General features: G+C 59.7%; 7 protein-coding genes across 7 annotated transcripts; 4 read left to right on the plus strand and 3 right to left on the minus strand.

The window, feature by feature from the left end:
* Nucleotides 1–23: 23 nt before the first annotated feature.
* DCS_05362 (uncharacterized protein) lies at nucleotides 24–1,350 on the plus strand (the record flags this gene model as incomplete). Its single annotated transcript, XM_040802668.1, has 4 exons — nucleotides 24–272; nucleotides 313–549; nucleotides 602–709; nucleotides 778–1,350. The coding sequence occupies 4 exons, from the start codon at nucleotides 24–26 to the stop codon at nucleotides 1,348–1,350; spliced, it is 1,167 nt and encodes a 388-aa protein (XP_040657701.1).
* Nucleotides 1,351–1,748: 398 nt separating this feature from the next.
* DCS_05363 (uncharacterized protein) lies at nucleotides 1,749–3,806 on the minus strand (the record flags this gene model as incomplete). The annotated part of the gene is made up of 4 exons (XM_040802669.1): nucleotides 1,749–2,495; nucleotides 2,551–2,687; nucleotides 2,770–3,497; nucleotides 3,652–3,806. The coding sequence occupies 4 exons, from the start codon at nucleotides 3,804–3,806 to the stop codon at nucleotides 1,749–1,751; spliced, it is 1,767 nt and encodes a 588-aa protein (XP_040657702.1).
* Nucleotides 3,807–4,974: 1,168 nt separating this feature from the next.
* DCS_05364 (Ubiquinone biosynthesis protein Coq7) lies at nucleotides 4,975–5,757 on the plus strand (the record flags this gene model as incomplete). Its single annotated transcript, XM_040802670.1, has 2 exons — nucleotides 4,975–5,169; nucleotides 5,224–5,757. 2 exons carry the CDS (start codon nucleotides 4,975–4,977, stop codon nucleotides 5,755–5,757), a joined length of 729 nt encoding a protein of 242 aa, XP_040657703.1.
* Nucleotides 5,758–6,149: 392 nt separating this feature from the next.
* DCS_05365 (Phospholipase D) lies at nucleotides 6,150–11,630 on the minus strand (the record flags this gene model as incomplete). The annotated part of the gene is made up of 1 exon (XM_040802671.1): nucleotides 6,150–11,630. The coding sequence occupies one exon, from the start codon at nucleotides 11,628–11,630 to the stop codon at nucleotides 6,150–6,152; it is 5,481 nt and encodes a 1,826-aa protein (XP_040657704.1).
* A 2,772-nt stretch (nucleotides 11,631–14,402) lies between these two features.
* Nucleotides 14,403–16,470, plus strand: DCS_05366 (Delta-sterol reductase; the record flags this gene model as incomplete). The annotated part of the gene is made up of 4 exons (XM_040802672.1): nucleotides 14,403–15,727; nucleotides 15,795–16,199; nucleotides 16,260–16,401; nucleotides 16,459–16,470. The coding sequence occupies 4 exons, from the start codon at nucleotides 14,403–14,405 to the stop codon at nucleotides 16,468–16,470; spliced, it is 1,884 nt and encodes a 627-aa protein (XP_040657705.1).
* Nucleotides 16,471–17,296: 826 nt separating this feature from the next.
* DCS_05367 (Vacuolar ATP synthase 16 kDa proteolipid subunit) lies at nucleotides 17,297–18,153 on the minus strand (the record flags this gene model as incomplete). The annotated part of the gene is made up of 5 exons (XM_040802673.1): nucleotides 17,297–17,364; nucleotides 17,417–17,677; nucleotides 17,734–17,863; nucleotides 17,970–17,982; nucleotides 18,137–18,153. 5 exons carry the CDS (start codon nucleotides 18,151–18,153, stop codon nucleotides 17,297–17,299), a joined length of 489 nt encoding a protein of 162 aa, XP_040657706.1.
* A 1,581-nt stretch (nucleotides 18,154–19,734) lies between these two features.
* On the plus strand, nucleotides 19,735–22,871 carry DCS_05368 (SacI domain protein; the record flags this gene model as incomplete). The annotated part of the gene is made up of 4 exons (XM_040802674.1): nucleotides 19,735–19,933; nucleotides 20,000–21,728; nucleotides 21,793–22,636; nucleotides 22,695–22,871. 4 exons carry the CDS (start codon nucleotides 19,735–19,737, stop codon nucleotides 22,869–22,871), a joined length of 2,949 nt encoding a protein of 982 aa, XP_040657707.1.
* Nucleotides 22,872–25,347: the final 2,476 nt, after the last annotated feature.

Here is a 25,347-nt window from a genome sequence, read left to right on the forward strand (position 1 = left end):
ATCAGAAGGGCACATCGCTGACCATGTTTTGCACTCCCACCGCAGCGCCGTGGACTTGGGCCATCCCGTCGCGCCGCGCGCCCTCGCGTCTTCTCCCCCAGTGCATCGCCCACAGGGGCTATCGCGCCGCCTTTCCGGAGAACTCCATGGACGCCTTCGAGGGGGCGGTGCAGGTCGGCGCGCACGCGCTCGAGACGGACGTGCGCCTATCCGCCGACGGTGTTGCCGTGCTTTCCCACGTGAGCGCTGCCCTCCCCTTGGCCAGCACCACCGTACGTGCTCTCGTATCCTTTCTCACCTGCCCCCTCGTAGGATGCCTCTCTGCAGCGTTGCTTCGGCATCGATAAAGCCGTTGGCGACTGCGACTGGGAGTACCTTTCAACGCTCCAGACGTTGCGCGCGCCGCGCCAGGGCCTGCCGCGTCTCTGCGACCTGTTGCGCTGGCTTGCCGCGCCTTCGCGCGTCGCAAAGACTGGCGAGGACGGCGAGGACGGCGAGGACCGTCGGCGTCACGTCTGGGTTCTTCTGGATATCAAGGCATGTCAGACCGTCGGTTGGCGCGAGACCCTGTACCTTGACTCGCACTGATGCCGTCGTGAAGCTCGACGATGACCCCAGAGCCCTCATGGACGCCATCGCCACGGCCCTGTCCCAAGTGCGACCCGGCGCCATCCCATGGGAGGAACGAATTATGCTTGGCTGTTGGAACGTATGTCCCTCCGCCTCGATATCCCCTGTTGCCGCGTTTGACTCACAAAATCCTTCGTTGCGTTGTAGGCCGCGAGCATCCAGTCGGCCGCCCAGTGCCTGCCCGGCCTGCGGCGCGCCCACATCGGCTTCTCGCTGTCGTACGCTCGCCACTTTCTTGCCGTCCCCGATCTCGCCTTCAACATGGCGCAGCACACGCTGCTGGCCCCCTACCGCGGGCGTCGCTTCATGCGCGACCTCCTCGCCGCCCGCCGCGCCCTCTTCGTCTGGACCGTCAACTCCGAGCGCGGCATGGAGTGGTGCCTGCGCCAGAATGCCGCCCCCCACCGTCGTCCGGGGGCGGCCATGATGAAGCCCGGCTCGAGCTGCGGCACAGGTCAGGAGGAGTGCTCGGACGACAGCAAGAAGGACGGCCTCCTGGTCGACGGCGTCATCACCGACGACCCAAAGCTCTTCCTCGACGTCTGCGAGCGCTATGAGGATCAGCTCGACGGCAAGGCAAAGCCGAGGCCCATCACCGCCGGCGAGACCGTCGGCCTCGTGCTCCATATCCTTCTGAGGCATCTGCTCGGCAAGTTGGTATTTGCCTACAGGCGTTTTTGGCTGCAAAAGTTGGATTACTTGCCAGAGGGTGACGGCTGACGGGGCCGACCGACGGACAGAGGGAACGACGCTCGGGACCGTACCCGATACCCCGATATAATGGAGCATGCGATGGGAGAAACGTAAAGAACAGAATGTTCGCTCGACAATCACCCGACGTGGCAATGGCAGCACGGCATCGAATTCATGACCGTTGTGCAGCAGTGACATGATATATCGCGTTGCTCGCTCTCGCGTACAATGGACCGATGGCGAAAGGCCGCAGCACAGAGCGATTCGACCAGCTGCCGACTCGGCCGCTTGGCTCGTCGGTAGTAACGCCTGTCAACGCCCATGAATGCCACCGTCGGTCAGCTCGGCATGCGCTCGGCCTGCGCCGCGGACCCGGCCTACCGTTCGACCCAACGTCGCCATTAGGTCAGCCTCGGGCCGGCGGCTCAAATTTCCACGTCAATGTCCAGATCCAGAGCGCCGATGATGTCGTCGTCGACGAGCGGCTTGTGGATCATGGGAAGCCCCTTGCTCTCGACGTAGTTCTTCTCCTGCAGCTTCGCCAGGTGAGATGCCATCAGGGTGGGAGCGACCTTGGGCGTGCCCGCGGCTGGCGTGCTGGCGGCGCTGCCGTTCTGGGACGGCCTCGGCGTCGTCGCGTTCACGTCGTGGACAAACTTAGCCTTGGTCCGAAGTCGCCGCGACGGGTCGTCGGCCACGTGCTCGCCGCGGTGGAGAGCCTTCTCGATCTCGCGCGACCGAGCCTTCTCCTTCAGCTGGGCCTTGCGGACGAGCTCGGCGTTCATCCGTCGGTTCTCGCGGTTGCGCTCGGCGAGGCGATCCTGCTCCGTCGACGCCGCCGTGCCGCCGGCGCCCTTGGGAGGGCCGAGCGACGTCCTAAACGCCAGGCGCTGCCCCCGAAGCTTGTCGAGTTCCTCCTGCAGCTCCTCGGCCTTTTCCTCGTCGCCCCTCCGCGAGGCTTCCTCGAGCAGCCTCGCGACGCGCTCGCGCTCGGCCGGGTCGAAGCGTCGCTTCAGCTCGTTGCGTCTCGCCAGCCGCGCCTTGATGTCCTCGTTGGTCCAGTTGTGGTTGATGAGCGCGTTGATGGCGTCGATCTTGGCGTCGAGGAACTCCTTCGTGGGCAAGGAGACGCCGTCGTTGGTGCAGGTGATCTGGTAACGGTTGAGCTCGCCCTGTCGACGGTCAGAGTTGGTCATCGAGCGCGCCGCGGACGGGAGAGAGACGCACGTCGGTGAACTTGCCGCTCGAGGCGGCGATGAAGGGAAATTCCTTGACCGACTTGCCGTGAGCCCCCTTCACGTACTGGTCCGTCACGAAGACGCCGTTGGGTCCGGACAGCGCATAAGGTCTGCTCGTGACGAAGCCTGGAGGACGCGACGTCAGCGCCGCGAGATGAGGTGGGAAGAGGGAAGGGAGGGGGGAGGGGGGAGGGGGGGGGGCGGGTACCCTTGACGAGAGCCATTCGATACTGCTCGATGCCCGTCTCCGGATGGGTGCCGACCGAGATGCGAAGGTAGCAGCCGACGATGGCCTCCTCGAAGCCCGGCGTGAAGCACACTTGGGCGAACTCGTTGCGACCCAGCCGGACTCGCTCAAAGTCACGAAGCTCGGCGGGCGGCAGCTCCTCGGCCGTCTCCTTGTCCGCCGTTCGGCTTCGCGCCGGGCCAAAGTCGTCGTCGCTTTCCGGTTCGAGAGAGTCCCGGCGGGGGGAGAAGCCATCCTTGCGGCGCTCGTGGTCCTCCTTCCGTCTCTGCTTCTCCGCCCTCGCCCTGCGCAGTGAATCCATGGCCGTGCCGCTGGTCTTTCCGGCGCGAGGCCGCGAGGACTTGCGATCATCGTCGAGCTCGGCCGTGTCGGCGCTGCGCTTCTTCTTGGGATGCTTGCTCGCCTCGGCCTCCACCGTCGTCACCATCTGCCGCAGCAGGCGGTTCTGTCGTTGGCGTTGAATCTCGGCATCGCGGTCGGCGATGAATTGCTCTCGCTCCACTTCGCGCATGGCCATGATGGCGGCCTTTTCCGCGAGGCTGACGAACATGCCGTCGACGGGATACTTTTCGTCGTCGGCACCGCCATCGGGGGCGGCCGCGCGGCCGTGCGATGGCTGCTCGTCGTCCGAGTCGGACTCGTCCATCGGTGCCGACTCTAGAGAGTTTGGCGTCGAAGGTGTGGATGAACTAGATGGGCGAACGACGGTGGTGAGCGACGGACGGACCAACGGCAAGGGCAACGGCAGCGTTCGGCGACGAGTCGTCCGTCGTTGGCCGGCGAGCGGTGCGGTTGGGCCAAGCCGATGCAACGCAACCAAGGAAAACAGAGGAAAACACTCACTGCTCTCCTTCGTCCTCCGACTCATGCCCTTTGGCTCGCCGCCTCGACTCCTTGGGCGGCGGCGTCGACGACGCTCGGCGGCCCGAACGAGCATCTCCCTCGTCTTCCGAGTCGCCGCCGGCGAGGGCGAGGAGCTCATCATCGATGTCGGACATGATGGAATGCACTACCTGCGGTGCAGCCGCCGCGGCCGAGACGTTTGCTCGATTGTGAAGAAATCGTCCAAAGGGAAGCAAGGGTTCGTCTGGAGACGTCCTGCGGGACGAGGCTGTTCCAAGCAGGGCCAAGGGCGGTACAAGGCCGTTGAAAAGGAAGACGGAAGCAAAAGCACTCGAAAGAGGTATTGACACCGCGCCGAAGAAGGTGATGGACGGGGAAGGTCGATGACAATATCGACAGGAGACTCTACATGTGGGCGAGAGAATCGTCGTTGGGAGTTTGAGGGCAGGTGTAGATGCTTTGCAGGCACATTATTGTACAAGGACGGCGGATTCTTTGTCCGACCGAAGGGGATTGGGCCAATCGGGCCACAGCCACACAGAGGGTGAGTGTACATGTAAGCCACATCCAGCCACACAGAGGGCGAGTACTTATAGGTATGTACTCCGTGCCCTGCACTCCGTGAGTACAGTAAGTACTGTTTGTACTAGCGGAGCACAAGTACCTACAGCACCATGATGCAAGCCTACAGCACTTGTACTTGCACTGTACAATGACGCCGTACTCACTGTAAAGTACTCCGCACTCACTGCGCAAGGTCTCCGTACTCACTGTACAAGTACTCCGTATTCACTGTACAAGTACTCCGCAGCCACTGTACAAGTACTCCTGGCTCACCGCCCAAGCACTCCGTACTCCCTGTATCAGTACTCCCATTACAAGTACTCTGTACTCACTGCACAAGCACTTTACGGTACTCACTGCACAAGTGCTCTGTACTACCTGCACAAGCACTCCGTACCCACTGCGCACTAGTAATACTGCACAAACACTCTGTACTCACTGCACAAGCACTCCGTACTCACTGTACAAGTACCTATTACTGCGCAAGCACTCCGTACTCTGTACTTTGAAGCTACCAAGGCAGTGTGTATCGTACCGTGCGGAGCCAGTATTCAACTACAGTATGTACATGTACAGCTACTTACTGTACACCAATTGTACAGTATTGGGTACATTGAAATACTGAATTACGCATGTACATTATTTACTGCAACGTACCAAGTACCGTCTCTCTCGGCGTCATAGACACTCGGCGATAAAATTCGCCTCATCATTGCCCTTCCCATCCGCTTCCTGCGGCGTCTCGCAACCGAAACCACCATGGCTCCTTCACGGCGTCTCGTCTGCGCTGCCCGTCCCTTCTATGCGAGGCCCGTTTGCTCTTCAACCGCTCGCCCCATGACCACAAGCTCGCCGGCGAGCGCGCACGGCACGTCCGAGGCAGCCGTCGATGCCGGCACGAGCAAGAAGTGCAAACCCCTGACAAAAGAGCAACGCGAGTTTCTTTCGGCAGCCGTGAGAATCATCATTTCTTCGCCGCCACCCATGGCTGACAGCTAATGGCCGCAGCTACGCGTCAACCAAGCGGGCGAGCTCGCCGCGACCCTCATCTACCAGGCACAGACGCCCGTCCTCATCCGACGTCACCCGCACCTCCGCCCTCTCATGAAGCACATGTACGACCAGGAGGCCGCCCACCTGGACACCTTCAACAACCTCATCCACAAGCACCGCGTTCGTCCGACCGCCCTGTACCCGTTGTGGTCCGTCCTCGCCACGGGGCTCGGCTGGTCCACGGCCGTCATGGGCCGAGAAGCCGCCATGGCCTGCACCGAAGCCGTCGAGACCGAGATCGGTGGCCATTACAACGGTCAGATTCGCACCCTCCTCGAGATGGTTTCCGAATGGGAAGCGCAGGGGCACGACGTTACCCTGGAGATTCGCGACCTGATATCGACGCTGAGGAGGATACGGGACGAGGAGCTCGAGCATCTAGATCACGCCCTGGATCACGATGCAAAAAAGGCAGAGCCTCATTGGCTCCTCACCAACGTCATCAGGGCAGGCTGTCGAGGTGCCATCTGGGTCAGTGAGCGTGTGTAATGGTCTGATTGCGCCTAGAGATACCCCTGCCGTGCACGCCTCGTTGTGCCTAGCTCTGCTCCCTGTGCTGCGAGTCCGAGGACAACATGTAACGATGGAATCGGCTCCGTACAGCCCGACCTTGGCACGAGGATACAAAACATGAAAACGCTCAAATCAAGGCTTCGCTGCAATGTGAAGACGCCGTTCCCCTCGCGGCAGCTGTCATCCCAATACGAGGGGGCGGGGGGGCCAACGTCATGGAGAATGCTGGGCTCTGCGAATGGACAGCCGCCAACGTACTTTTACATGTCCTCCTCGAGGAGAATTAATTACTAGAGAGGGAGAATCGTTAGCATCGTCGCGCTCGCGCAAGTCGCGTCGGAGCAGATTGCGAAGCTGTGAGGCACGTACTAGATGGCCAGCGGCGCAACACCGTCGACCTGATAGCCCCAGTTGCCGTTTGTGTCCTCGGTGATGAGCCAGTCATACGGAAACAGAACGAGGCTGCCTTGCGTCATGTTCATGAGCTCGTCGGCATCTGCGCGGGATGGCATGTCCTCCAAGGTGAAGCCGCGCCTGCTCCCCTTGGTCGCGCCGCGACGACGGCGCTTGGCAGTGTCGGTCTGGCCTGAAGCGCCATTGGTGTCCTTGCTCTCCTTCGACGTCGTCTTCTCGGGCGAGGAAAAGGTCGTCTTGCGATCCGTGCTCTTGGTCGTCTGGCGATCGAGGGGCTTGGACGTGGAGTTTTCCAGTGCAGGGAAGGGGACGTTGTTCTGAGAGACTCCCGGAGGTGCTGCCGGAGGAGTCGCCGCATCAGGCGGCGAAGGGGTTCGAGACGCTCCATTCTTGACGGGAGCTTCCACGTCCACCACCGTCTCGCCATCGCCCGCCTCCTGGACTTCGGCCACGACCGCTTCGACCTTTTCGGGGTCGTGAAGAGGAAGCAGCAATTTCTCGACCGGTTCCGCGGCCTTCTCGGCGCCGTTCTGCGCCGCCTTCACAATCGCTTCGGGTCCCGGCGCGCCGATGCCAGCCCCTGCGACGGCAGATTTCAGCGTAGAACCCGGGTCGGTCTTCAATGCCGACTGCCCGGCCGCATTCTTGCCCTCCATGCTCGCGCGGAACCTTTCGCCGTACTCGGTGTACTCGCGGTACTCGTTCCACGTGCGCACCTCGGAGTCGGGCATGCAACGAAACACCCGACGGTAGAGTTTCGTGTTGTTGCTCGCCACGCGGTTCCAAATTTCGTCCATGAAGCCGGGATCGATGGGGTCGCGCATGCAATCCTTCGTGATCGCGGCTGGTTTGATATCCGCCGCCATGGGGTGAGGAGCCCAAACTGTCGGACGGCCCGAGGCCGGGTCGATGCGAACGGGAGGGCCGCCGATGGCCGTGTCGTCCCCGACGGGCAACGGCGGGAGCTGAGCGGGTCGAGGCAGGCCGAGATCTTCCGTCGTCCTTCGATTCAACGGAGGCATGACTGGCATCCTGTCCTCTCCACCGTTGGCCTCGAGGTATCGGTTGTCCGGGTTGGCCGTCGGCTTGTGATGCACGGTAGGGGAGTCCAAGGTCCCCTTGCCCTCGGCATCCGCGTCGTGGACGAGAACTTCGTGCCCGTTCACTATGACCGAGTCGCGCCCCGAGTCGACGCCGTACGTCTCGGCCGCCTTCCAATGGTCCGGACCGTAGCCCGACAAGTCCAGCTGATGCGACGGAGCGCTCACTCGATCATCCATGTCGGCCTCGTGGAGGGATTCCCTCCTCTCCTCGGAGATGGAGCGTGACAATTCCAAGTCTACGTCATGGTTGATGCTGAGCAGGCGTGATCGGCGAGTCCTCTTGGCCTTTTCGTGCCTCTCGTGACGGCCGGACGAGGAGCCCGCGGCCGAAGCCACGTCCTGGTGGTAAATGTCGTCCAGCTCCTGCTCAAACGTCTCGCGGTCCAATTCCTTTTCGCGCTCCTCTTCCTGAATGGCGTCGACATCCAAGCCGAGATGCTCGCGCATCAGACGCAGCCGAAGGGTGTGGGCGAAGCGACCGACTTGGTACGGCTTGCCGGCCATGGTCGAGTCGATCATGTCCGTGTCCCGCACGATGGCGGCGCACTCCGAGTCTCGGGTGCCCAGCATGGATCGTTCGTTGATGTTGGCCGATCCGATGAGGGCCACTCGATCGTCGACGACGATGGCCTTGGCGTGGATGTACAGCTGCTCGGTCACGAGCGTGTCGTTGCTCATCTTGCCCCACTGGCGCAGCGAGTAGAACGCAATGTAGTCTTCGGGCTCGATGCCGGCGGCGCGGAGACGTCCAAAGATGGACTGCTCGCCCCGGCATATGCTCTTGTACTGGCACATGACGATGAGCCGGACACTGGTGCCCTCCTGCTCGTCGACGGTGTTCTGGAAGCCCGGCATGAGGGGGATGACGATGACGCAGCGCCAGTCCTCGTTGTTCTCGTGAGCGCGGATGATGCGGTCGACGAGGGCATCGCCGATGCGGTTGACGATCTTGGTGTTGTAGGCCTCGGTGCTCGTGATGAAGAACTGGTTCTCCATGTAGACGAAATGCTCCGACTCCTCGATCATCTGGACGTAGGCGTTCTGGATGCTGTGCTCGGTGCCGTTGGTGCCCAGGGACCACGTCGTCGCGGAGCGCAGGATCTGCACCTCGCAGGTGCCCGTGAGGCCGAGGGCCTCGAGCTCGTCGAGCCGGGCGTCGGGAGGCGGCAGCAGGAAGGGCAGGGGGCGCGTCGGCTTCCGTCCGCGGCGAAGATAGTTCCAGCGCTGGACGAAATGGCGCGTCATGTCCCTCGCGGGCTGGCCGACGACCTGCATGGACACGTCGTGCCACGGCATCCGCGGGACCTTGCTCCGATCGTACATCTCCTCGTAGGGCTCGTTGAGGCGGAAGAAATCCTGGACGCGCGGGTTGGAGTAGTCCTTGCCGGGGAAGAGCTGGCAGTGCTCGGCGTCCCTCGGGCCCTCGGAGGTCTCGAAGCCCGTCGGCTTGTCGTCGACGATGGGGTGCTGGGGGGCGTCCCAGCGACCGAAGCAGAGGTCCATGCCGCCGACAAAGGCCACGTCGTGATCGACGATGCAGATCTTCTCGTGGTGGGCGAAGAAGAACTGGTTCTTCTTGAACTGGTTCGGCGACCGCTGGATGAAGATGTTCTCGTGCAGGTTGAGGAGCGAGAACTTGGTGTACTCGGAGTCGATGGGGATGGCGGCCTCGACGTTGCGGTAGATGATGACAAAGATCTTGACGCCCTCCTGGGCCTTCTTCTGGAGCAGGCGATCGAGCCTCCACTTCTGGCTGATGGCGGCCGGTCGTCTCATGTACAGCTCGGGGCTGAGCCACCAGTCGTGGATGTAGATGACGTCCTTGGCCATGTTGATGGCGCGGGAGACGTTCCACATGTAGTCCCGACCGTCGACGAGCCACTGGGCGAAGACGTTGTCGCGGACGGGGGCGAAGCTGTCGTAGCGCTTCGGCTCGTGCCAGGAGGTCTGGCGCAGCATGGCGTTGATGGACTCCTCGAACTGCTTCGTCACGGCCTGGTAGCGCGAGAAGAGGCGGACCTTGCGCTCCGACGTGTTGAGGGTGAGGGTGTGATGCATGCCCGTGGGCGCCTCGGCGGCGAGGTCGATGTCGGCCTGCTTGCCGGAGCCGCCCATCTGCTTGAGCGGATTCCGCTTCGAGGTGAGGCTGAACTGGGCGTCGACGAGGTAGACGTCGTAGATGTTCATGTTCTCGGGCGACTCGACGCAGACGACGTAGCTCTGGCGGACGAGGAACCACTTGCGGCTGTGGCGGGCGATGACCTTGGCGGGCGTCAGGACGCGGCGGAAGTCGAGGCCCTTGGAGGACTGGATGTGCAGGTAGCCCTCCTTGCCGTGATAGCTGCCCTCGGCGGCGAGGCGGACGCCGAGGGCCGACAGCTCGAGGAAGCGGCAGAGGCGGTTGCTGTCGGCGCGGAACATGAGCCAGCGGATCATCTCGGACAGGTACTTTTCGAGCGTGCGCCTCTGCTTCTCGACGTATCGCTGGCGGCGGGCGATGAGGTCGAGGACGGCCTGGGCGCCCTCGGCGTTGGAGCCCTCGCCGGGGTCGGTGAAGCCGGTGGAGCGGCGACGCATGCCCCAGAGGGTGGCGCGGGATTTCCGGCGGCGCGAGGGCGTCTGGCCGTCGTCGGTGGCCTCGGCGGCCGTGTCGTCGGCGCGGACGCTCGCGATCCCGTCGTCCTCCTCGCTCGACTCGCCCTTGTCGCGGGCCTGGCGGAGGTAGGGAAAGGCCGAGTAGGGAAACTTGGGCTGCTTGGGGCGGGCGCCGAGGTCGAGGCGGCCGGGCATGTACTTTTCGTTGCCGAGGGCGAACCTGTAGCGGAAGTGGAGGTTGTAGATGTCGCGGATGGTGCGGGTGACGGTCCAGCTCATGCGGCTCGGGCCGCTGCCGTACTCGAGCTCCATGGTGAAGATCCAGTGGCGATCCTTGTCGTCGTCGGGCATGGGGGCGCTGTCCTGGATGCGCAGCTTCAGCTGCTCGAGGAGGACGGGGATGCGCTTGTTGCCGTGCTCGTCGCGCTGGATCATGCTGGCGAACATGAGGACGGCGGGGGCGCCGGCGCGCAGCTCGGCCATGAGCTCGGCCGACTTGTAGTAGTCGAACCTGTCCTCCTTCTTCTGCCGGAGCAGCTTCAGCGTGCTCTTCACGCGCTTCCATTTCTGGGCGCCAAAGTTGGAGGCCCGCTCCGACTTGAAGAAGGCGCGGCGCGAGGTGACGGCGTCGCCGTCGGAGATGCCGCCGCCGCCGAAGACGGAGATGCGGCGCAGGTGTCCGGAGCGGTGGCCGAAGCCGTGGGCGTCGTCCATGTCGTCGGGGTCCTCGCCGGGAGGCCGCGAGAGGGAGCCGGCGTACGAGTGGCCCCGGCGGAAAGGGCCTCGCCTCGGGCGCGGGCGCGCGTCGCCGTCCGACACGACGACCTGGTCGTGGGCGGCCGAGGTGTCAGGCATGCTCGCGCGGCGGCGTAGCAGGCGATGGTGGGTTCCGGGAGCGTCGACGTCGGCCGAGGGCGGAGGCGGCGTCGAAGGTGTCGGGGGCGGACCCTTGCGGAAGCGCTTCATCTTCCGCTTCATCCTGTTCCTCCTCGCCGCCGCGGCCTGGTCGGGAATGTTGGCCTCGTCTGCCGTCTCCTCGACGTCGGCGTCGGCGTCGGAATGCTCCTCGACCAGAGTGTCGGGCACACGGGACGCCGTGCGCGGCGCCGAGGGCGAGCTCGCGAGAGACTGGGCGCCGCCGTCGAGGGGCAGGGGGGGGGAGTCGGGAGAAGGGAACGACTGCTGATGCGGCGGGCTCGCCAAGGCCTTGATCTTGGACATGAAGGAGGCGCCGCGCGACTTTCCGGGGGTTTCGGGCCCGCCCCAAGAGCCGCGGCGGGCGTGGTGGGACGAGGAGGCGGGGATGGGCTCCTCGAGAGCGCTCGGGCTCGCGAACTGAACGTTCCTCCTACCGACCATGGCGAGCGATTCCGGCATGCCAGGATCCGAGGTGGGGGAAACGAGCACATTGTCGTGCGGCGTCGCACCACCAGACTTGGCCACCTGGGCCTCTCGTGGCTGGCCACCATCCGGCGGGCCACCATCTGCCGTACCGGGCGTCGTCTCGGGCGTCGTCTCGTGCCCCCTTGCCGCGCCATTGGGACGGTCATGCCCGTCGATGGAGGTGACGATGTTGGCAGGCCGCCCCTTTGGCGTCACGATGGCAGGGGGGAGCAGGGCACCCGACTTGGACGTCGGCGTGACGGTCGAGGACGGCGGAGGGACGTCGACGGACGGCGAGGGTGGCGTCCGCGTTCCGGGGGACACGGAGCCTCTACGGCGACGACCCATGGCCATGTTGCGGAGAGGAAGCCTCGCGGCGGGGGAGGCCGCCTCGGAGCAGGCAGGCAGAGGGCGGAAGCGGTCGGGTCGAGCGGCGAGAAGGGTCGGGGTCGGATTGCGTCGAGTCGGACGAGCTAGAGGCGGTCGAAGAATTGGTGGCCTGCGGAGCGAAGCATGCTGCGGCGGCGACGGAAGGGGCTCGTTCCTCTGCACGCTGCCGAGACGGGACACGTCGGATGATGCTCGTCAAGGCATGCGTTTGCGTGGCCGGCGATGAAGAGGGAGACGGCACCGTCGACGTGGCCGTCCGGCTGGCTGTCGTGTCGGTGCCGCGGGCGATGAAAGGGAGAGCGAGGGCAGCTCCTGGCGGGATCAGAATCTCGACGGCGGCACCGCAAGCGTGTGAATTGGTCGTCGTCTGGGAGAGGGGTACCACGCTCTACTCCGTCGGCCGAGAGTCGAACAGGTCGATGGCGAATTGATCAATCGACGGTCGAATATCGAGAGATGGTGGAAGGGATGCTTGAGGATGAATTCTACCGTGCAGGTGTGCATGTACGGACACGGTCTGGAGCGCGGTTGGTCCCAGAGCGACAGGTACGTGCAAGCAAGGAGGTACGTACTGTAGCTGCACAGCAATTAGCTGTAGGTACAGTACAAGCACGGTCAGTACGGCGTCACGGGTGCCAGCACAGCATTACTCGGTATGTACTCTGTACTCTGTACCTGCTACCACGATGCAGTACCTGCTACGTGCTACCACGATGCAGTACCTGCTACCACGATGCAGTACCTGCTACCACGATGCAGTATCTTCTACCATGATGCAATGCAGTGCCTGCTACCACGATGCCGGAACTCAAGTGTACAACTACAACTACTGCACATGCAAGACGGAGTACAAGGGTAGTACCTATTTCATGTACCTACATGTACATGTACTCCGTACTCGATACCGTATTTAGCTGTACGCGTATTGCTTGTAGAATTACTTGCACCATTACTTGTACAATTACTTGTAATATTTGTGCTTATAATGCACCTACTTGTACGGCACAGAGTATGGCGCAATACGCATGCGCAGACGCCAATTCCGCTGCGAGCGCTCCCGGCATGGCAGGGCGAGCAATCCTACTCTCCCCCTGGATTGTGCCATCCACTGGCGACCAGGTTGGAGTACCCGCCGTCGCAGCAGTGTGGAGGGTTGCTAGTGCGCATCAGCGTTGGCACCAAGTGACGTTAGGCACCGTTGGAGCAGCGAGGCACACCCAACCGTCAAGTACAAGTACAAGTAACTGTGCCAAGGTACCTGCCGACTAGGTGCCTGGCATGTACATTCAAGTACACTGAATACCTGCCTGCTAGGTAATACCAAGACATGGTACCTCCTGTACTGTGGACTGCGATACCGCCCAAGTCACGGCACAGCAACGAAATACCCCGGATGATCTCGTATCGAAAATGATGGAGAAGATCGGTGCTGCACAAGTGCAAATAATTGCATGTGCTTGCCCCTGCCATCGACTGTCCCCCTGAGCAACCACATCGAGTCGTCGCTCAAGTCCTCTGCATGCTGGGACGCCATGCCTCCATTGCGGCCTAGGTACTAGGTAGTGCTAGGTGCTAGGTACTAGGTACAAAGGTACAGTAGGTGCACGTACACTGTAGTTGCACACCTTTTCGTACTACCTACTACCAACTTGTGCAAGCACGCCTACCAAGGTCCCTGTAGGCAGCTGTGCCGTAGAGGGGCATTACATTAATTACAGCACGGTGTACTCTACGCCGCGGAGTTCGGAGCGGGCCGCCCACCGCTTGTATTGCGAGCAGCCCTTCATTTCGGGCTTCCGATGTACCACTACTTCGGTACTAAATTGTACTCCGTACGATGCCTAGTAAGCAAGTACCTACCTACAAGCACCCCGAATACTGTAGGCACTATGGATACGGAGTAGGTATTGCTGAGCTGTACAATGTCTCATTCAAACACTTGCATCCTCCCAGCCGACAACCCGCATTCATAGGCGTCATGACCTACAAGTACAGGTACTCTGGCGTGTGCAATTTAAAGTGCATGCACTCATGCGATTAGTATGGAGGGGGCACAACGGCTTTGGCAAGGTGGAGATGGAATAAATTGCTGCTGTGCAACCTGGTTCATGCGGAGCGTTCTTGCTCGAGCTACTGTACTTGCAGCACATGTACTGTGATGTACCTGCGCTGTGCGGGGTGGGTGCGCTTATACTCCGTACACCTGCATGCGCTGTGAGTGCGGTACGTTGCGCCTTGTTTTTTGGCACCGCCGTGGAATCGAAATCAAAGCCTGGACAACGGCGAGGCGCCCCTGAAGAGGACTTCCCTGGAGCGGCCCCGTGGTGGGCCTCGGCCCTGAATGTCCCCCTGACCCCTCCCCTAACCCCCCCCTCCGCTCCCCCCCTCCTGATAAGACGCTCCGCCGCTGCGAGCAGCTGCAACTCTACTGCGGGCGACGCGCCAATGGCGTAACACCAGTTTTGGCCCTCGGCGAAAAAGAGGCACCCTCGCCGCCCTCCACCCCGTCACCTCCCATCCTTTTGCTGCTCATCGCTGCTCACCTTGGCTCCGAGTCTGAGGTGACGCCGTCCGTCGTCGCCGCCTTTTCCTCCTCGGATCCGCCGCTCCCGGCTTGGCCTGGCCGCAGCTTGCCTCGTGCGGCTCCGTGCCCCTTTTCGTCGCTCCGTCTCGACAGCCCATCGACCTGGTCACCGTACTTTTTGCCTGCTGCCGCCGCGGGCACCGACGCCGAACATGTCTAGATACTCGCTGCGTCAGACGCCCAGGTACGTCGACTCGCCGTCGTGCCGCTCATTCTTCCCTGCTGTCCTCTGTCTCGTCCGTTTGTTTGATTCGTCGAACCCCCGGCGTGAAGCTCTCGCCGTCGTCTCGCCACCCGCCGCTGACCGCCTCGCCAGGAAAAAGGAGCTCTTCGACGGCATGGTGGAAACGCCTCGTGCCTCTCGACGATCGTCACGTCGTCGGTCCTCGGTTCCCCCAGACATGTCCGACGCCGACCGCGACTCCAGCTCGGCGGCCGAGACCTCGGTCCGCTCCCGTGCCTCGCGTCGTCGAACCGCAGGCGGCAAGTTCTCCGAGCATCTCGACGACGACGACGACGACGACGACGATGACGGCGACGACGACGACAAAGACAAAGACGTCAAGGCTGGCCCTCGCGGAAACGGCACGGCGAGCGTCCTCGGGCACCCCCTCGAGCCGGGCCAGGCGGGGAAGCCGGCGAGGACGGTCGACGGCGTGCCGACCGATCCCAACATCGTCGACGGCTGGAGGCCCGGCCAGGACCCCAAGGTCGACTACTCGGGCGTGCTCGAGTTCGGCGGCAGCGTCGGCACCTCCTTTCTCATGATCTTCTTCCCCCTGCTCATGTGGTTCATGTGGATCGGCGCCACCTACTACGGCGGCAAGCTGCCCTACCCGACGGCCGGCCAGTCGTGGCCCGAGTTCGGTCGTCACCTCGTCGACCTCGTCTACACCGGCGCGTTCCCCCACGCCAAGGCCTGGCTCTGGTACTGGTCCTATCTCGTCTTCCAGGCCGCCTGCTACTGCATCCTCCCCGGCGTCTGGGGCCGGGGCAAGCCGCTCGCCCACGAGAATGGCCGTCAGCTGCGGTACTTTTGCAACGCCTACGTCAGCCTCTACTTCACCCTCGCCGTCCTCGCCGTCCTGCACTTCACCGGCGTCTGGCGCCTGTACTACGCCCTCGACGAGTTCGGCCCCCTGCTGTCCGTCGCCATCCTCAGCGGCTTCCTCGTCAGCATCGTCGCCTACGCCTCGGCCCTCTACCGTGGCAAGCAGCACCGCATGACCGGCCACGCCGTCTACGACTTCTTCATGGGCGCCGAGCTGAACCCGCGCATGTTTGGCATCCTCGACTTCAAAATGTTCTTCGAGGTCCGCATGCCCTGGTACTTCCTGCTCATCCTGAGCCTCGGCGCCGCCGCCCGTCAGTACGAGCGCTACGGCTACGTCTCGGCCGAGGTCATGTTCCTCGTCATGGCCCACTACCTCTACGCCAACGCCTGCGCCAAGGGCGAGGAGCTCATCATCACGACCTGGTACGTCCGTCCTCTCGTCCGTCCTCTCGTCCGCCGCCCGTGCCCCCGTGAAGCTGACGTGGACCAGGGACATGTACTACGAGAAATGGGGCTTCATGCTCATCTTCTGGAACCTCGCCGGCGTCCCCTTGTCGTACTGCCACTGCACCATTTACCTCGCCAACCATGACCCGTCCGAGTATCGCTGGAATCGAGCCTACCTCGTCGCCCTCTACGCCGCCTATCTCTTCTGGTATTGGGTCTGGGATAGCTGCAACAGCCAGAAGAACCGGTTCCGCGCCATGGAAAAGGGCAACCTCGTCTTCCGCAACGCCTTCCCCCAGGTCCCCTGGCAGACGCTCAAGAACCCCAAAACCATCCGGACGGCCCAGGGGACCATTCTCGTCGACGGCTGGTACGGGCTCGCGCGGAAGATTCACTACACGGCCGATGCTTGGTTCGCCATTTCCTGGGGCTTAATCACCGGTTTCAGGTGAGTGGCGAGAACCCACGCCGACGCGGCCGACGACGATGCTTGCTCACGCCTCTGCAGGAGCCCGTTTCCCTGGTTCTACCCGCTCTTCTTCGTCTGCATGATTTCCCACCGCGCCTGGCGCGACATTCACCGATGCCGCACCAAGTACGGCGACGCCTGGCTGGAGTACGAGCGACGGGTGCCGTATCTTTTCATTCCCGTACGCGCCTCCCTTTGGTGAATCATTTGTGCGGCGGATGGCTAACCCTCCCGACAGTACGTCATCTGACGAGGTGTAGAGAGCAGCCGTGTCTGAGCCCTCGGCGACGCTTTCGTGACCTCCGGACGAGGCCGCCACGCCCTCCAACGTACGTAGCGCATAGATACGCGGCGCTCATGTACGCCGTGTTTCCTCGGCAGCTCTGTTCCTTATTCAGCACACAAGGATGGACAAGGAAAGGCTCGCTTCCCAACCTCTGCGGAAAGGATACGGAGCACATGCTCACCGTTCAATGAAATAGGGGGGGACAAGGAGGGGGCAGGGGGGATGGGGGCAGGGGGGAGGGATATGGGATCGGTGACGCGCGAGTTGCGTGGGCCAGGACGTTGAACCTATGCTGTATGAGAATTTGCGTCCGCTCACGCCGGTCGCCCACTGGCACACCTACATGAACAACTCTCTAGCATGTCGTTTTAGAGCATGGCGACGGGCCGAGCTGTTCAGACACGTCCTGTCACCGCTGGCTTGTGCCTGCGTCACTTTGTCCGTCACCGAGTGTTCCACTGTTGTGGGAATGAGCCTGACATGCGTGCCGGGCGACAATACGTCTCCAACCTATCACTGTCTATGATGGATCCGCCCCGAGACCAAAACGTCTCTCGCCACTAGTGTACATGACGCGGCCACTTCATACCATCTCCGGATGGGCCGACCACACGAGATGCCGTGCTCCGGAGCCACCCTTTACCACCGGGGTTCACGACGTGTCAAGGAAAACGAAGCCACAGAGGTGTTTTTGTCAAGTATCGGCGCGTGCTGGGGAACACTGCGTCTTGCGGAATGCCTTGCGCTGTCGAGGCGAGGCGACGTTCCAGCACCTCCATGCGACCACCGTTTAGTCGCACGTGGCATTGAGAGTCGCCTTGGAGTTCATGAGCAGCGCAACAATAAGACCGTACAGACCTAGGAACAGCTTAGCGGGTTGAGCTCGGGCGAATGTGCCGTGGCGACGTACCGAGGACTTCGGCGAAAATGAGAATCAAAATCATGCCGACGAAGAGACGAGGTTGCTGGGCCGTTCCTCGCACACCAGCATCTCCAACGATGCCAATGGCAAAGCCGGCGGCGAGGCCGGCGAGGCCGACCGAAAGACCGGCACCAAACTGGACGAAGCCGGTGTAGAGGGGGAGTTCCTGCTTGAGACCGTCGGAGATGAGGACCGACACGACGAGGCCATAAATGCCAATGATACCCGCCATAATGACGGGAACAATGTCTAGAGGGCATGTAAGCATTCCTCCGTCGCCGAATGCCACGTCAAGGGCTGCCCACTCTTCACAATCAGATCAGGGCGGAGGACACCCATGGCGGCGATGCCGACGCCGGACTTGGCGGTGCCGTAGGAGGCACCCAAGCATGTGAATACGATGGCGCAGGTGCAACCCATGGCGCCAAAGAAGGGCTAGACGGCTGTCAGCAGTCGTTGTCCTCGTCTCCATGGTGTGCGATGCGGCTTGTGGGTTGGGTTGCGTCGGTCAAGGTTGATGGATGACATGGGAGGTACGAACCGCGTAAACGGGACTAGACACACGAGTGGTCGTCAGCTTCTGCTCGTTTCCAACGCAATGACGGCTCGGCGGGTAGTGCGAGCGGGGATGAGATTCGACAGCAGGAGAGCTCCAAGAGCATCATGGGAGCTCCGCCGATGACCATTTAAGGAGGCATGCCCACGTACCAGTTTTCGGAGACCATGTTGGCGGCTATGGGCGGGGGTGACGAAAATAGAGAGCGTCTATGGCGAGGCGCAAAGGCGATACTGGATATGAAGCTCGACAAAGGATGGCACGAGAGGCTGTGGTGATGAACCGCTGACGTCGGGATGCGTAGGCGAGATGCGTTGTGGTTGAAACGGGACAGACTACGTTCCTGTTGACGCTTACGGGCACGAGGTTTTGCCGAGCAAGGTGTCGATTATGTAATGGTGACGCTTCGGAAAATCACGGCCCGAATCTGAGCCTGTCCCCATACAGTACACTGCGGCTGCTACCCCGTTCCAAGGTCGTGTCCATCATGGAACCACCGAAATATTCTTTACTTGTACTCCTCACTCCGTACTCTATTCCTTTGACTGTACAACTAATACAGTACTTGCTCCGTACGGCACGCCTGGATTCTGTTCGACAATGCGAAAGCATGTGATGGTGCCGTTCGGAGGCGAAGCTGATCATGACGCAGCCTCGGCTGGTTTTGCCCTTCCCGACGAACGTATTGCGAACAAGTATTAGTAACAATTTAGAATATATCGCTTCCATTTCCTCTGCAGGCTAGCTGGCCCACACGACGATACTTGCATGGAACGCCTTCATCCATGTTCCCTCGTCGTCGTCGCCGTACCAGCCTACTCGAACATCGAACCGAACCTCGTGGCCGTGCATGATCCCCCCGAGCCGAGAACGAGCATGCAGGCAAGACAAAGCGATTCAAACTAGCCCACATCGCCATGGGAACGTTGGAATACGAGGCGTGGTGTGTGACGCGTGTCTGGCGAGGCTCTTCGGACAGCTTTGGAGCTGGCAAAGTTGAGCCGTGTCTCATCGTAGGTCGTCGTATTCGGCGGCGCCCGACGAGTCGATGCTCGAGCAATGGAGCAGAGTCATGGTGGCTTGTTCATCTCTGTCCAGTCGAGCCCGCCAACCCTCGAAATTATGCTCCAAATAACAAGGTGAATCTTGTCGTGATGGGGGTTTGGGTTGACTGCGCAGCTGAACGTTGCTGCTCGAGGAAACGGGCACATGTACTGTACGCACGTGTACAGTACAGTGCATATACTGTATTGCATCATTTGCATAAGTACACTCCGTATTATTACTACGTACAGTTCACTCACTGTGCTCCGTAACTTGTACTCATGAATACATGGTTATTTGGTGCGAGGAGCAAGTACTTACTGTACGAGTACAAGTACTCCGTGCGGCAAGCATCATTACTCGGTGCACTGCGGAGTACTCCGTACTACTTAGAGTACCTGCAATGCCTGCAAAACTTGGGCGTGCCGGTGGTACCTACGGTATGACGTTGTCGCTCCACCTAAAACCGCTACTGCGCGCTTTGTCCATCCTCACGCAGCAGCTATTATTGCCAGCACTCGTAAACACCCCCTCCACGTTTCAATCCACCACGCACAAGTTACCCATGAGTCCTATTTGAACAGCAACTCATTCACTACAATATCGCACTGACACTGTTTATTTTCGCCCTTTTCAATCATCGCGTGCTTCGTTCAATGTGCTTCATGACCGATACCGTCCGCTGAGCCTACGCTGCACTCGTGCCATGTCGGGCATCGCACGCAAGATCATCGTATGTGCCGCACTCGATGGCCTCATCATCCAGCCCTTGTCATCAAAGGGGCAGAGATCCTTCCAACCCGTGCGGGTCAAGTACGGAGAATCATCCGTGTCTGCGGTCCCCAGGGAGCAGGTGCCCGACACAACAAAGGCGGAGACGTCGTTTGAAGCGTTCGGCGTGATAGGTGGGTGAATGACCACCGCTACACGATGGTGCCCGTCGGCGGCTGATGCATGATGTTGCGTGCCAGGTCTCATCACCGTGTCGAGGCAAAGCTACCTCGTCACCATCACACGCAGAAAGCAGGTTGGCCAGATTCTCGGCTTCCCCATCTATTCCGTCACCGATGTTGCCCTCACGCCGTGCACCTCCAAGGCCGATGCGGAGGAGGCCATCGGACGAACGGCGAGCCTGCTGCGGAGCGATGCCGCCACGACGTCGAGCGCGGACGCCGAAAGCACCGATGACGAGGCCGAATTTCTGGACAGCGTCCCCGACGAATTGGAGGACGTCGTGCCCTCCGAAGGGGATGCGAGCCCTGACCCAGCACGCTCCAGCGTTGTCGACGATGTTCTTCGCCTCAAAGGAAGCTACGGCAGATTCGCCCAGAGCTGGTTTAGCAACCGCGGATGGGCCATGGACCAGAGACGGACCATGGGAATAAGTGTCTCGGCGACGAACCAGGACGCAGCCTCGGCGACGACGACCAAGCCTGTCCAGGACGCCCATGATCCGATTCCCGTCTCCTCGCTGCTTCCCAAACTTCTCCGTACCGCCAAGGTTCTTTTTGGCTCCTCCCGTAGCTTCTACTTCTCGTACGATGTCGACATCACGCGCAATCTCGCCCAGGGCGGCCTGTTGTCCACGTCCACGGCTCCGCTCCACACCCAATCGGACAAGGATTTCTTTTGGAATCGACACATCTTGCAGCCATTCGTGGAAATGGGACAGGAATCGCTGGCCTTGCCCCTGATGCAGGGGTTTGTTGGCCAGCGTGAGTTTGTCGCCGACAGCCACCCGCCGAAGAAGGCTGAGATGGGCAATCTCGCCGCCTCGACCGAAGTCCCTAGCCCTCCGTCGTCGGGAAAAGCGAGGGCGTCCACCGAAGTTCGACAGTCGGAGAAAACGTTTCTCCTCACGCTGATATCCCGCCGATCTACCCAGCGTGCGGGGCTCCGGTATCTTCGCCGCGGCGTCAATGAAGATGGTTTCACCGCGAACATGGTCGAGACGGAACAAATCCTTTCGTCGCCGGCGTGGGATGCCGGCTTGCCGATACGTTCGTTCTTGCAGATTAGGGGCAGCATCCCCCTCTTCTTCTCACAGTCGGCCTATGCACTCAAGCCTGCACCTCTCATCCAACATTCGCAAGATGCAAATTATAGCGCGTGCAAGTTGCACTTGGAGAGATTGGAGAAAAGCTATGGAGCCTTGCAGATTGTCAATCTCGTCGAAAAACAAGGAATCGAGGAGCCACTTGGAACGCAGTATCAAAAGAACATTGAGCGCTTTAATGCAGAGGCCAACGATGGGCACAAGATTCCTTTCGAATGGTTTGACTTTCACCGAGAGTGTCGCGGTATGAAGTTTGAAAACGTGAGCCATCTGTTGCTCAAGCTCCAGCGTGGGCTCGAGGAGATGGGCAGCACGACGTACGAGAATGGCGAGTTGTCTCAAAGGCAAAAGGGCGTGCTGCGAACAAACTGCATGGACTGCCTGGACCGAACCAATGTTTGCCAAAGCTCGTTCGCAAAGCACATGTTGGAGCGGCAGCTGCAGGACGTCGGAATCGACCTGAACGCTCAACTAGACCAAGAAACGGCTTGGTTCAACATGCTCTGGGCAGACAACGGAGACGCCGTGTCGAAGCAGTACGCGTCCACGGCTGCCATGAAGGGCGACTACACGAGGACGAAGAAGAGGGACTACCGAGGAGCACTGAATGACCTGGGGCTATCCCTTGCTCGGTTTTATAATGGGTATGCACCTCCGACAGCCAAGCTGCCGAACAGCGTACGCAAGCTGCTAACAAAACCCGGCTAGCATGGTGAACGACTATTTCAGCCAGGCTGCCATCGACTTTCTGCTGGGTAATGTCACCGCCAAGGTCTTTGAAGAGTTTGAGTCGGACATGATGACAAAGGACCCCGCCGTTTCGATTTCCAACATCAGAGAGCGAGCGGTGAAGCTGTGTCAGAATAGGGTTGTTGCCGACCCTGACGAAGAGGTCCAAGGCGGCTGGGTTCTCATCAGCCCCAGTGCGGCCGACGTCGTCAAGTCTTGGCCCATGGACGAGGTGGTGCTGCTCTTGACCAGCGCTGCGTTGTACCTCTGTCGTTTTGACTGGGACCTAGACAAGGTGTCCTATTTTGAGCGAGTCCACCTCGGCAATGTGACGCACATCAAGGTTGGAACCTACATCACATCGACGATTTCCGCCTCACATATGGATGAGACGCGCAACGTCGGGTTCGTCGTGGAGTATCAACCAGGGAAGAGCAATATCCGGAGGACCAACACAAGAACGCTTTCGACCCTTGGAAGCATCGCCCCCAACCGGAGTTCAGGTAACCGCAACGGTGCAAACCTGCCGGTGGGGTTCACGAGCTTCTTTTCCAGCAAACCCAAGTCTGGTGCGCTGCGCAAACTCGCGTTCAAGGCCCCCTACGCAGACTCATCTAGCACCACATCTAGCAAGCCGTCGCAGCAAACAGAGCTCCAACAGGTGGAGATGATATGCACCGAAATTGGCCGCCTCGCGTCCAACCTGCAACAAGACGAGGAGTACGCCAAGAAGATTATCGAAAAGGGGGACATCATATCGCTTCAGGAGGCAAAGCGGAATACGGGTTTGCTTGAGCAGCTGGGACACTCTATCAAGAAGCTGGTATGGGCGTAGGCGAGCGAGTCAGATATGGATACGATTACTCAAGGACCCTTTGTAGTTGAACCAGGCCTCACTCGCACTCTCTCCCCTGGCATTTCGCTGCACAATCCCCAAACGAGACGACATCCAGCCTTTGGTGCCAATTATGGTCGAACTTCCATTCATTCACACTTTAGGCAAGGTAACGATGGTATGTTTCACTGAACTCTCCGCCAACGAGTTTGGTAAGCCTTGACGGCACTTGAGTGATGGTGGTCGACCACCTGCAAGTGGTTGATATTGATGTGGCCACCCCCAAAAAAGGGGGCCAAGAATGATGTGAGCTTTCGAAATTACATTGTGAGATTGCGACTCTCCAGAATGTCATAAGAATGCTCGCTTGGGAGTGGTGTGGATAGGAATAATATCGAAATATGGAGTCAGCTAGGATGCGAGGATACATGACTCCGATGACGAAGTGGACTGAAGTCTCAAAAAGGGGCCTCTTGATATTCATCGTTCTCCCCATAGCCACCATGTTGTATTTCCCTGGTCTCGCCATTTGAGCAAGATGCCAGCAGCAGCTGACGGCATGCGACAATCAAACGCCGTCACCCAGCCGTTTACTCAATGAGAGTTTTAGTAGTGATGAAAACAATGCCATCATATTGAACCACGCTGAAAGTCTACCAGTAATGAAGGCATGGCATCATGGAAGTCTGTAATCTGGATGGCATGAAATGGGGGATATAGCAAGAATGGCATCTAAATAAACGGACGAGCCGCCATCTAGAGTGAAGTATTGTTATATTACGAGACTCCGTCCACGATGCAAGGTGGATATTCATGCTACTGACAATCTCGCTCTATGACAATAAATATGATTGCATACTCGAGGGGATTTTCTTTCCACCTTGATGATAATTGCTAAGTGATGTAAGTCGGAGCTTGTCGGATAGTATGCGAATGGAGATTCCTGCCTCTAGGATCCCCCCCCCCCCCGGGACCAAGGACGTTCAATTCCTAGGTGCAGTTGACGTGTGAGAGCTAAAAAAGGGCCGTTCTGCGTGACAAATTGATATGTTTCAATCGTATTTCTAAGCCGGGTTTGGCGATGGTTCAGCAACGCCGAGGAAGGCTTGCGTACAAGTGGTGGGTCGATCCCTCCGCAAAAAGGATTCCACAAGGATGCAGCTCCTACGATGTGGTGTATTTTACTATGAATTATTTGCACTGATAAATGAAATAACGAAATAGAGTGTGATGCGATATTCCTGCTGGAGACTGAAAATGAAAACTGGGGTGAGCTAAAGCCAAGAGTGCAATAACGCCGATGCCCGAGTTCCTTGGCTCGTTGAAGGAGATTCCGATTCATCCTTTCGGCGATGTCATTCCCCCAGGACAGAGATTAATTTTCCATTTTGAAAAAAGAATGCAATAACATAAAAGGGGTGATCTGCTCTCGTCGATATGGCCAGGAGAGCCGACATGGGCCAGTTTTGGGAAGAATCAACCGTCGGATTCTTCAGTTTACATTTTATACAAAATCGAACTTTAATATATACGCTCTTTTAACCAAAGGGGATCAAAACATCAACATGGTCAAGATCAGTACCGTCGTTCTCCTTCTCTCCTCGGCATTTGCCGCTGTTGCCACGACTGCGGAGGTGCAAAGTTGTGTCCAGGCTTGTCGGAATAAGGCGCCCGAGCGCCAAAAATCTTGTATAGCGAAGTGCCGGGGACTATACATTGTGATTGAACCAACATGGCGTCAGGTTCGTGATACATCGAAGTCTAGATACTGATACTTTTGCGTCACGCTGGAGATGTCATGGGGGTGTTTGGGGTTGATTGGGTCATGTTGTAAATGATCTGCGGCATTGTCGTTTCAGGACACACAGCCAGCGGATGAGTCGAAATAACATGGGAGGCAAGGCTTTGCATGCTACAAGAAAACAGCAAAACACTTTGGGGGGGGGGGGGGGTTCGCTACACTACGAGCTGTTTGGGGTTACAAAGGGAAACACAAAGCGAGAGGATTACAACAAGTCAAGCACCAGGCGGCACAGGGCCACAAACCTGACGACAACCATCTCGGTTCCCTGGAATAGGCGTTAATACACACAGGGCATAAATCACCCTGTTTCCACACGTCTTTCTTGAGCGTATTGAGGTGCCTTGCGTCGACAAGGGGACTGAAAGTGCGCATATGAACGTTGATCGAAACGACTCGGGTAGACTTGGCGGCAGTGATGGGCAGGACCAGCGATACTACGTAATGCAAGAAGAAAAGGGGGGGCCGAGGGGGGCAGGAAAAACTGTCAGCTAATAATGGCCGGTTCTGGACCGTGACGGCACACGCAAATACTCTCCCTAGCGTCGTGTATCTCGGGTGCGATCGCGTTCATGCTGTCATGGATGAGGCTTCTTGCCGTCGGCATACTACAGAAGTGTGTCCCATCCGCTGCATACTTACACTATGAGCGTTCTAGAAAAGCTGTAAGCGACGGGTTGGGAAGGAGAAGAACTACTGCAATGCGTACAAGGTTCTCGCGGTTCCCGGGAGCCGGTTGGTGAAGCCGGGTTCCGGCGTCCGGAGCACTCCGTCAACGCCAGTCTCATACGCATGCACCGTACATCTACACTACTGTGCTCGTACATGGCATGATGTGATATTACAACAAGCACACCATTTTTGACAGTTTTTTCATTGTCCAGTCACGGAGCCCACG

Source organism: Drechmeria coniospora, chromosome 02 (assembly GCF_001625195.1).
Source record: "Drechmeria coniospora strain ARSEF 6962 chromosome 02, whole genome shotgun sequence".
NCBI classification, from domain to species: domain Eukaryota; kingdom Fungi; phylum Ascomycota; class Sordariomycetes; order Hypocreales; family Ophiocordycipitaceae; genus Drechmeria; species Drechmeria coniospora.